This window comes from Eptatretus burgeri, chromosome 17 (assembly GCF_056783735.1).
Source record: "Eptatretus burgeri isolate ZD-2024b chromosome 17, Ebu_testis_v1, whole genome shotgun sequence".
NCBI lineage: Eukaryota > Metazoa > Chordata > Myxini > Myxiniformes > Myxinidae > Eptatretus > Eptatretus burgeri.
The window spans coordinates 27,062,620-27,074,647 of NC_140977.1; the positions used below are offsets into that span (position 1 = coordinate 27,062,620).

The following is a 12,028-nucleotide window of genomic DNA, read 5'->3' on the forward strand; positions in this document are numbered from 1 at the left end:
TACAGTCCACTCCAAGTCCATGAACCCTCAAACGTCATATGCAATGCAACTTGAGTGGCTCTCAATGAGGAAGGTGAGTTATGAGCAAAGTTACCTGTATGTTTTTACCTGCATGCAGCTGTTGCTGACGAGGTTTCTCCTGAGTAATCAAAGTGCATGCCGTCGATGATCCAGGCTTTGAAATATGGAGTTGTTTAACTTCCTTCCTGTACCACATGCACATTTCTTTGTTGATCACTTGTATATACGGAAACACACATGAACCAGGAACTAGAATACAAGCAATATCTGCACATATTCAACACAAGCGCAATTCGATGCTTTTCGTTTTGAAGTAAAATGTCAAAGGGTTTTACAGTGATATCCCAATTTACGAACCTCTGATTTATAAACTTTCAATCTTACGGACTAAATTTTTTTGATTAAAAAAATTCGATTTATGATCACAAATCGTGACGCGACCAACTGTTGCTCAACTTCAGTCAACTAAGTTTTCAACTACGAATTCAAAACATGACCTCCTGACCTTTTGATTTAAAATTATGATTGTGTAATTTGAAATAAACACGCATCTCGCAACAAAATGCCACAGCGGCACTCACTTACATCCAGCATGACGTCAGAGCATCGCTTCTCTCATTCTTTCCTACGCAGTTACGTCATTACTTTTGTGCTGAAGTGCAGTGTTAAAGTGCATTTTATTGACTCAAACGTTCTTGTGGATTGGATTACAGTCCAGTACTGCACTGTATTCATCCATAACTATGGCTCATAAAAGGAAGATATGTGCTCACGGAAGTGATACGAGTGGAAAGAAAGATGAGAAAGTGGTATCGTTAGAAAGTAAATGAGAAATTATTCAAAAGTTTGATGGTGCTTCCCGCCTTACGGATATGACACGTGACTTTTGCCTTGCGATTATAATGGTGATTATGAAATGCAACAACAAAGAAAAGGTCATGATATGTGCTCAATGTGTGACACCTTTCAGTGCAGTGAAATCACCAAAACACGAAGCTCTGCAATGGAAAATATTGTTATGTTATGCTAAGTTGCCCCACTAGTGGGGCAACTTAGCTAAATATAGCATAACAATTGTGCATTTTTTTTTTTTTTTTTTTTTTTTTTTTGTATACCTTGGTCGAGGCTCGTATGAGAGCTAACACACAACTCACAGCAAGGAGGCATGAGACAAGAGGGGTGGGAGTGGAAGGGACAAAACATTGGGGAACAGACACAGGTGAACTGTAGAAGGGAGAGGGATGGGGATGGGACGGGGAACATGGCGAGGAGAAGATGGACATTACAGGGACTTTCAGGAAGGAAAGCAGGAGAATTGAAGGAAGTGGGCTTGGGTGGATTATCGGGGTAGAAAAGATCGAGGATTTGGATGGGGGAAGATAAGAGGTGGTGGTGAACAGCTGTTTTGAAAGCCTGGAGGGAAGAATGGGAAAGAATAGAGTGAGGAAGTTTATTCCAAAGGCGGGAAAAAGAGGAATGAAAGAGTGAAGATGAGCAGTGATTCGTGATTTTGGTAGTTTTACCAGAAGGGGGTTGTTGGCGGACCTTGAGCGCCCTGTGGAAATGTGGTTGGGACAAATCGCAGAGAGAGCAGGGGGGCAAGGCTGGAGAGGAGTCGGTAGAAGACAGAAAGACCACCGACCAACCTGCGGTGATTGAGTGAGAGGCCCAAAGACTCAGCTTCATTGCGGGAGATGCCGATGATCTTAAAAGCCCTGGTTTCGACAGCGTGAAGTCGAGAAAGGTGGGAGGCAGGAGCACCAGCCCAGAGGGGAGAGCAGTACTCCATCAGGCTACGGACAAAAGCTTTGTAAGTAGTCAGGAGCTCAAGAGGGCCGAGGAAGGACTTTGCACGACGGAGGATTCCCAGTCGGCGACTGGCTTTTGAGGCAAGGTTGGAAATGTGACTTTCCCAGGAAAGGTCATGGCAGATAGTGAGACCCAGAAGCTTGAAAGAAAAGACTTCTTCCAGAGGATTGTTGAGAAAGTGGATGGGGGGTTTTGTAAACGGTCCTTTCGAAGAGACATAGTGAGAGTGTGAGATTTGTGTGGATTGAAAGACATGTTCCACGTGTTGGACCAGTTTGTGATTTTATCCAGATCTGCAGTGAGCGAAGAAGCTGCTGCTTGCCGGTCTGAGGGATGACAGATGGTACGGCAGAGGGTGGAGTCGTCGGCAAAGAGAAATAGAGGATTTTCCAGAGAGTCCGAGAGATCATTGATGAAAACCAGAAAAAGAACAGGGCCCAGAACGCTACCTTGAGGAACTCCAGCCTGCACAGGAAGAGGGGATGAAAGAACTCCGTTTAGGGCCACACGTTGACTGCGACAGGAGAGGAAGTCTGCGAGCCATGAGTGGAGATGGCCTTGAATACCATGGGAAGAGAGTTTGGTGAGTAGGGCAGGGTGCCAGACTGTGTCAAAAGCACGTGATATGTCCAGGGATACGGCTCGGATTTCCTGTCTGGCATTGAGGACCTCCATCCATTGATGGGAGAGCAGTAGCAGCATATCCAGGGTAGAGTGACCTGGTCTGAAACCAAATTGATGATTGGAAATCAAGCCATTGGAGAAGAGGAAGGATTTCATGTCTGAAGCAATGATGGATTCCATAACCTTGCTGATGATTGGGAGAAGGCTGATTGGTCTGTAGTTACAGGGATCTGTTTTTGCACCTTTTTTATGCAGGGCAGTGATGTTAGCAGATTTCCAAGCAGATGGCAGATGACCTTGGGAAAATGAGAGGGTGAATAGAACAGAGAGAGGGTGAGCAAGAGCAGAAGAGCAGGCTTTGAGGACACGTGGGCTGATGCCGTCTGGACCGGTTGCAGAATCTGACTCGAGGTTTGAAAGCAAGCTCTCCACCTTGTCAGGAGAAAAGGATACAGAGTCCAGGGACAGTTGGGTGCGACTGGGTAAAGTGGGTAGAGATAGTGATGGGTTTGGGACACAAGATTTAGCTGCAAACACCGAGTTTAGACATTCAGCTTTATCACGTGTGGAATCAGCAGTGCGGCCATTTGAGGTAAGGGAGGGGATGGAGGGGGAACATACACCAGAAACAGATTTGATTAAACGCCACCAGGATTTTGAGGAGGGAGAGAGGTTTGAGAGTTCAGACTTGAGATGAGAAAGATGTTGTTTTCTGGCTCTCCTGAGGGTAGATACACACTTGTTCCGAGCTTTGTGGAAAGAACTGAGATTGCCCTCAGTTGGGTTTGCTTTCCATGAGGCAAAGGCAAGTTGTTTCAGGACAACTGCCTCACCACAAGCTTCAGTAAACCAAGGGTGGGAGGAAGGGTAAGACAACTGAACACGAGAGGGGATAAATCTGTGCATGAGGGAGAGCAAGTTTCTTTGAAAGAATTCCCAGGATGAGTTGATGTTTGAGAAAGTAGTGATAGGAGACCAGTCTGTAAGTTTGATGGCTGCTCGGAGACCCTGCCAGTCGGCTTGAGTGAAATGCCAGACTCGACGGCGGTGAGGTGGTTCTCTGATGACAGCCAGAGAGATGTCCACTTTAACAAGGACGTGGTCAGAAGAACCAATTGGAGCGAAGGAAGAGCAGCAGATATTGTCAGGGAAATTTGTCAAAATCAGATCCAGAAGAGATGGAGTACCATTGGTTGAGATCCGGGTCGGGAAGTTGACCGATTGAGTCAGTCCCAATGAGTCACAGAAAGCTTTTGCTGATGTCCCATGGCAGGTGAGAGAGGTACCCACACCTAGCCAACTGGCGTGATGACAATTGAAGTCGCCACATAAGAGGAAGAGAGAGTTTGGATGAGAAGATAGAAGATGGTCCATGTTTTCGGAGAGTGAGGTGTAGATGGAGTCATCACTGTTCGGTGGACGGTACAGTACACATATAAACATGAGGTGGGAGTGGAGGGGAAGCCGAAGCCAGAGGTATTCCTGGGGGTGTGGGGGAGTGAGAGCAGTGCAGGGAGAGTGAGGAATAGAGTCTTTGATGAAGAGAGCAACACCTCCACCAGGACGAGGCTCAGGTCTGTCATACCGTAAGAGGGAGTAACCAGGGAGTGATACTTGGGAGTCAGACACGTCTTGGGAGAGGAAAGTTTCTGTTAGGCAGATAATGTCTGGTTTGTCAGTGGCAACCTGCATGGAAAGATCTGAAAGGTTTGAGCGAAGGCCCCGGATATTTGAGGTCCACACTTTTAATGAAGAGGTAGGGGAGGAGGCTTTGGGTGCAGGAGGTGGAGGGGGCAGGGGAGGGTAGGACGAGGGACGAGGGGGGAGGGAAGGAGGGTTGCTGAAGGAGTGTGGGGTATTGCAGAATAGCGAGGGGAGGGGGCCGAATGAGGAGGAGAAAAGGCTCTATGGTGCTGGGAGAGAGGGGGGACAAGAGACAAGGAAGATGGCAGTTGAGGATTTGAGGAGGTGGAGTGAAGAGATGGAGGTGAGAGGGCAGTGGAGGGAGGCAGGTTGGTGGATGAGAGGGGGCAACTTAGAGAAGGAAGAGTGAGGGGGATGAAAGGTGGGAGAAAGGTGAGGGGGAATTTTTGAAAGAGGTGAGAGGGAGGCTTGGAGGGAGAAGAGTGGGATGGTTGCTTTGAGAGTGAGAGTGAGGGGTGAGGGGGTGAGTTGGCACTGAAGTTGGAAAAAAGAATGGTTGATGGAAAGCGAGCATCCATGGCAAACTGTGGTTTTTAAAAGTTTTAGGTCAGAGATGCGATTTAACACAATTCTTGATGGATGCAATGAAGGCGAATTCAGAGCATGGAGAGAAGAAGCGCTGTAATAGTTGGATTTTTTAGGCAAGGAATGAAGGAGAGGTCGAAATGAGAGCAGTCTGTTAAAATAGCAGAAGAGAAGTGCATTGTGAAACAGTAAAGAGTACCACATGTGTGAGAGAGGAAGATGAAGCATTATAAGATCGTTTTTGTTGTTAATATTAATGTATGAGAGAGTTCAACAGATTAGGTCATGGAAGTGTAAAAAAAAAAAAAAAGAAATCGAGGAAGACGAGGAGGAAGTTAAGAGGAAGAAGAAGTAGCAGAATCGGGAGAAGGTGAGCGTGTTGTTGTTGTTGTTGTTGGGTATATTTTTTTTTTTTTTTATTTTATTTTTTTTTTGAGATAAGAAAGAGATTAGTTGGGAGAATGGGGGATGTTTGGAAAGTGGGGAGGATGAAAATTGAAGGTAATGGGGAGGATAGAAATTGAAGGTAATGGGGAGAAAAAACAAACAAAAAAAAACGATCGAACACCGAGTGGAACCGGTAGGCCTCAAACCTAGGACTAGGCCTCAAACACCAAGTAAGAACGTCGACATAAATACTCACAAAATAGCACGATTTTTGAAACAAAACCGAACTAGGAACACACATTAACATGTAGGTGAGAAAATTAAACAGTTAAAACGGGACAAATAACAACCGGAACTTAACTTTGGGAATGTCAGCAGGGAGCCCCGAAGGAGACCTCTTGCCGCTCAAAACCGGAACCGGAAGTATTTTGTGAGGAAAGCACCAAATTTGGCACACTAGTAGCCTATCATATTGTTACGGCTGTGGAAATTCCCATTACACCATAAAGGGCCCTCAGGTGAGATATCTCGATAGGTACATGTGTAGTTAGCCCAAACCCGTTGTATAGAGGGAATTTATGTGATCCATTTGGGCTGCGATCCTCCAGTTAGTCGTTTTTCGTTCTCTATCTTTTATTTGAAACAAACAAAAACCGCCAACGATGCTGGTGGGCTTTTGCCGCCATTCTTCCCCGCGCTTGGTGTGAGGGAAGAGGGAGGGGCAGCTCGCTGCCGATTGGTGAATGAACAGCGTGAGGAAGTCGGGGTGAGGGAACGCCCCTTTTCGAGAACCCTCTCGAAGGAGGGTGGAGCCGAAAATGGGGCGGCGTGAAGGGCGGAGCCACGCGCTATAAAAGTCGGACACGGGCAGGGCGCATTCTCTCCCTCTTCCTGCTCTCTCCCTCTTCCTGCTCTCTCCCTCTTTCTGCGCACTCCCTCTTCCTCTCGCTCTCTCCCAGACTCATGGAACTTGCCTCCGTCTGAAATCGTTGTTGGGTCCTCGCCGAGCTGTGTCGTCATGGTCGAGTGTCTCTGCGTCAGTGTGGAGCTCGTCGAACTCGCGGAGCCCGAGGAGCTCGTTGAAGTCGAGCTGTGTCGTCGTCGAGTCTGGTCGAGTCGGCAGTGGAGGACGGCGAATGAGACGGAGCTCAGAGTGGAGGTCGTGGGAGGAGGACTCGACGGCCGCAGCAAGGGAAGTCCTTTCTTTTCTTTGGGTTTGTGGAAATGACTGTGGGTGGTGCCTGTCCTTAAAGTAGTATTGCTTTAAGTGTTGCCGTGTGTCGGGTTTCATCAGGATATCTCTTTTGCCTGTGATTGTGTATACGTGCCATTTCTTGCTTTTGCTTTATATGTGCATTTTGATTATTGTGAATGTGAATACGTGCCTTCCGTGCTGGTCTGTGTGAATTGAACGTGCTTGTGTGAACTTGTTCCCCGTTTCGCTGCGTCCTTTCCTTTGTTTGACTCTCCATCTTGCATCACGCAAGGGGGTTCGTAGTGGGTTTAACATCCCGGTAATTAATCGGAACCGTCAAGTCCAACGATCACACCGCTCGGTTATCACTGTAGCACGGAACGGACCGCTTAAGCGGTTCGTGTCCGGAGTCGGCCTGTGGCGTGGTACGATCGCCCGGTCGACCATTCGCGCAGGTACTTAGGTTGATCAAATTTGGCGAGCAACTCTATCCTGCGCGGGTGGTTAAACCCCCACCCGTGACTAGCTCCCGGCGTTGTTCCGAGAGGGTCATGACTGAATTGTCCGTTCCGGTGGGTGAGGCGGCCGCCATTCGAGTCGAGCGGCCGATCGCACGCCGGCGGGCGCGAATTCGCAACACTGGTGTACCGGAGTGTGGGATTCAAATCCACCTCAGTCTCCAAGCTAAATTCACGGGGAATGGAGCAGGGGTGTGTGAGGTGACCCCCCCCCCCCCCCGTTCCCTCCAAATTACGAGCAGGCTAAATTTTAATCTCTTACGTGAAATAAGATGGCGTCTCAAGGCGAGCGGGTGCCTGGCGTAGAAATGTATATGTGTCATAATTTAGAATCCATGGCCCGGGATGGTACTTGTAATTTTAATCAAAGGGGAAGCTCAACCCCATATTCTGAGCACGGACTTTGCCGGCAAACAGAGTCTCATAATGGCGGCGCGATCGCACCTCAGCGCAGCACGGAGCGAGCGGATATTTATGGCGCCACGAATGGCGCGACACGAGGCGAGTGCTCCCAACAGCCGTTTCAAACCACGTGGGCATGGCAGGCGAGGCAGGCGGACATTGGCGGGCTTTGGAAAGAATTGAAGGAAGAATGGAGGACCGAGCTCGAAAAAGAAAAACAGAAACACGAGCTGGAAGTAAAACAATTAAAGAAAGAACTATTGGACAAGTTAAGACAGGCCAAGGAACGAGAGGGAAAAGTGGGGGAAATAGAATTGAGGATCCATAAGTGGGAACAAGGGACGAGCGAGATGAGAAAGAGAATGGAGGAGGAGCGAATTGGTAACTCCTGGGACAGAAAGCACATGGAAGAAGAATGGAAAACCGAGCTCGAAAAGAAACAAAAGGAGCACGACTTGGAGGTAAAACAACTAATGGAAAAATTATTGGAGGAAGCAAGGCAGTTCAATGAACTAGAGGGGAGAGTGAGGGAAATACAGTTGGAAGAGAAAAAATGTGAACACGATTGGAAAATAAAGCAACTAGAGCGTGAGGTAGAACAAGGCGTTCGGGACAGAAGAAGACTAGAAGAGGTAAAAAGAGAACAGGAAGATAGGGAACAATTGGAAGAAGAAACAAGGTTGGAGTATGATGAGATGGAGGGAAAAGGGATGAAGAAAGGAAGGAAAAATGGAAAAAAGCTTTTGAGATACTGAAACACGAAGCCAAAGAGAGGGAATTACGAGACGAGCTGAGGACGTTGAAAGAAGAAATAACGACAGCAGAGAATGAAACGTTGAGGAAACACACTGTACAGATCAAACAGTTGGAAGCCAAAGCAAGGTTGGAGTGTGCGGAGATGAGAAAGGAATTGGAAAAGAAAGCTTCTGAGTTACAAAACGAGCTGAGGATGTTGAGAGAGGAAAGAACGAGAACGGAGAATGAAACATTAAGGAACCACACGGTACAGATTGAACAGCTGGAAGCAAAGGCCAGATTAAAGAATGAGGAACAAGAAAGAGTACTGAAAGAACAAAGATTGAGACAGGAGAAAGAAATCAGTCAGTTGAAAGAAATGACGAGATTGCAGAATGAGATGCAAGAAAGAGTAATGAAGGAAGAACGAATGAAGCAGGAAGGAGAAATCAGGAGATTGAAGGACACAACGAGATTGGAGAGGGAAGAACGAGAGGAACAATGGGATAGAATACAAAAGGAACATGAAGCCGAGGTTGACCAATTGAAAGAAAAGGCGAGGCTGGAGTGCGAGGAGATAGACAAAGAACAGTGAATGAAACATAAAAGGGAAATTAACCAAATGAAGAAAACCACGAAACTGGAGAAGGAAAGACAGGAGAGGAAACAAGGAAGAGTAATGAGCCAGCAGCAAATGAAACACAAAAAGGAGATTAACCAAATGAAGCAAACCATGAAACTGGAGAAGGAAGGACAGGAGAGGAAACAAGGAAGAGTAGTGAAAGAACAGCGAATGAAACACAGGAAGGAAATGAGCCAATTGAAAGAAACGATGAGATTGGAAAATGAAGAGCAGGAGAAACTGTGGGGTAGAAAACAAGAACAATGTGAGTTTGTATTTGAACAACTAAAACGGGGAGCAAGATTGGAGTCCACGGAGATTGAAAAACTCTGGAGGGAGAACGAAGAACTCAGAAAGTTCCGAGGGGAGGAACGACTAAGAAGGAGCCAGGAAGTAGAACAACGCAATAAGGTGGGATGTGTGACAGCACAACGAGGAGCAATGTCGGTGGTGCAGGACTTGATCGACACCACTCGTCGGATGAAGGAACAATTGGGATCAACGCTGATAAAGGAGACACAAATAAAAATGGAGACGAGGGAAGTAACAAAGACAAAGAAGGAAATGAAAGTATTTCCAGAGACACGGGAGATAGAGAGTGAATTGGACGGGTTTAGTGACAAACACACTCACATTGAGGTAGTGGAGGACAATGGGGGTGAGCTGGCGGACTGTGTAGGGACACGGTGCGAGCAGCTGGATGGCCTCCTTCGGGAACAGAGGGAGACGCTATTCTCCCTCAAAGCTGATCACGACCAGGTGGGTTCGGTCGTGCTTTGCGAGGTCGAGGGGAGGAGTGCTGCGAACGGGTGCACGCCGAGCTTGGGGGGTATAGAGGCCCCGGAACCCCTTGTGGGGACACGAATCCCCAGTGTGATTGTCCCGGTGTGTGTGGTGAAAGGTGTGAGTGCGCCCCCGTGTGTGGAAGCGACCCCGCATGTGAGTGGTGTGGTGGCAAGTGTGCCGGAGTACTGCCTCCCAGCACATGGTGTGTGAGGGAGACAGCGTGTCTAAGGTCGCTGTGTGTAAGGGAGACGACGGTCGGCATGCGTGAGCATGCAGCCATGTCTCCCGGGGTGAGTGGAATGTCAGGGAGTTTGAGCGCGAGAGTGTGATGGAGATGACTGCGACAGATAGACAGGGGCCGAGTTGCAGCCGTAGATGTATTGGGGACCGCGCAGGGTTTACCCAGCAGCGAGCGTGAGGTTCGTGCTGTGATACGCACGAGACCCCCACGTGCTCGGCTGCGGGAGTGAAACCCGGTCCGGAAACGCCCACGGTGGATGTTGCCGATCCCGCGACGGACAAAGTTTAGGCAGGATTTCGGATTTGGACCGGATGGGTTCTCCACACGAGCTTGTGTGAAGCTCCAACGGGCAGAGCACATGTGATCGCGTGGGGAACCCCTCGAAACGCGAGGCTTGGGTTTTTTATGCGTGGGGTGACGTCATGGCTGCGTGTATGGTTGGAATCTGGCAGGAGGGTGAATCCCTGCTGGATGGTACCGTCCAAGAAGGACAAAGGACGCGAACAGCTGCCATGACGTCATGCCAAGGGTGCGCGGCTGCGAATTGCCACGCTGGAGCGCAGGTTGCGAGTTGCCGCGCTGGTGCGCGCATAATAATAAAAAAAAAAACCAAGCCTCGCTTTCGGGGGAACAGGATTCCCGGGCAAGGGGTGGAAGACCCCCTGGCCAGGGCACAGGATGGAACTAGCTAGGGGGAAGGGTTAGCTTAGCGAGACCGGCTCCATGGGGCAGGGGTAAGTCCTCATGGAGTCCGTGGAATGGATTAGTTAGAGGGGTTTTAGTGCAGATTTTGGTTGGGAAAATGGATTTTTTTTGGATTTGAGGACAGTGACAGACTGTAGATGTGTAAAGGGGACGAAGCTTAGCTACGTAGTGTTAAAAGGAACGTGCTGTAGTGTAAGGGATGATGTGGGAGCACGAGTTAGTTAGGGGATATAGTCAGCAGGATGGCGGAGTTCAGCGGTGTGTGTGTGTTGAAGAGTTGGTGAGTTGTGTGGAGACATGTTGAGTGAGTGAGGCCAGCGGGTCTGTGTGAATGGAGCGAATGTGGAATGCATGGTGCGATGAGTGATTGGGGGGAAGAGTGACTCCTGCCAAAGGGACCCCGGGGTCAGTGTAGAGTGAGTTAGGGGGTTAGTCAAATTCACAAAAATGGAGGTCGTTTTGCTGTTGGTGGGAGAGTCGGCTCGATACCCATTTGGAGGGGTGCAGGAGCCCTGTTGACAGGCTGGGAGCGTGGCTGCGAAAGGTGAGTATCGCTGAGTGGGTACCCCGGGCACCGGGCGAGTCGGCCGCGGTAAGGGCCCATGGGGGGCCGGGATAGCGTAGTGGGCACGGGTGCGCCCGCATGGTGCGGGGGCCCGGGGCGCCAGCCTGCCACTTGAGCGTTTCAGGGAAGTCGCCAGGGAGGGCACTCCCCAGTGTTTAGGGAGGTGGTAGGCTCGGAGGCAGTGTAGTGCCCGGGGGTGCCATCGTAGGAGAATCGGCAGAGGGTAGTGCCTGCCAAGGGAGCCACACATCCCAGCCATGAGACCGTGTGAGTGCACGGAAAGAAAATTGGGGGGCATGGCCCGAAATTTGAGAGGACACCAACACAGGCGACGGGAATCTGGGTTGTTAGAACCAATAGATTAAGCGAGAGGCGCTTGTTGAAAACCCCAGGGTAGTTTAAGAGTTAATGGTTAGGGTAGATGAGGAAGTGTACCCCTCCGCACCATCCATCCCTTCGCTCTCGTTGTGGGCTGCTGGACCCACTTTGGGTTAGATCGCTGAAGTCTGGGGAGGCCATCTTGAGGCTTGAGTCGGGCCTCGACGCAGGACGCTAGCCCTTCCTCATTCCCCTCTGGGAAGGGAACGTAGGGGTTGGGAGAAGGCAAGGAGACGGTAGGTTAGCCGAACAATGACGATAAAGGGGGTTGGGGACGATTTCTAGTGGGGAAGTAAGGATAAAAAAATAAAAACAACAAAAAAAATAGGTTGGGGCTAAATTGGTTTTTGACAAATTAAGGGAGTGGGTAGGTACAGTGACAGGCAAAGGCGATAGGTGGGAGGGAGACAGTAGGTAGGTCCAAGCCCACCTTCTGAGTGGCCAGCACCACCGCACTCCCTCCACCAACCTCCATCTCAAGGTGAAAGGCTGGCCAGCTTCAACTGCTGGCTGTGTTTTACTGCAAGGCCTGTGCCGGTCGAATCGTCCGCCGGCTGTGTTTGCCTGCAACGGCCTTGTTCTGCAGGCTGTGTTTGCCTTCTGCCTTTGCCATGCCATGCCCACTGCCCATGTTCACCAGCCCCGTTCTGTTTTGATTCCCCCCCCCCCCCCGTTCATTACCATGTGCGCCGGGATCATCGTGAGTTGCAAGGACTTTCCTGTTAGCAGCTACAACACGGGCCTGCAGTGGCGGCCCGTGCACCGGCTGACTTTTGTTTTGCTCCCTGCAGAGTCCATTGATCCTGGGCCA

At 49.5% G+C, this 12,028-nt stretch overlaps 1 protein-coding gene across 6 annotated transcripts in view; it reads right to left on the bottom strand.

Annotated features, from left to right (window-relative positions):
* LOC147009607 (uncharacterized) overlaps positions 1 to 12,028 on the bottom strand; it is a 100,942-nt gene that overhangs the window by 3,967 nt on the left and 84,947 nt on the right. For 5 of the 6 annotated variants that reach the window (XM_085862427.1, XM_085862425.1, XM_085862426.1 and 2 more), the window contains one exon: positions 109 to 206. In XM_085862427.1, coding sequence (XP_085718553.1) covers positions 109 to 206 — 98 coding nt within the window. Of the gene's footprint in view, positions 1 to 94; positions 207 to 12,028 lie in introns of all 6 variants that reach the window. The other variant, XM_085862430.1, reaches the window with a different exon arrangement.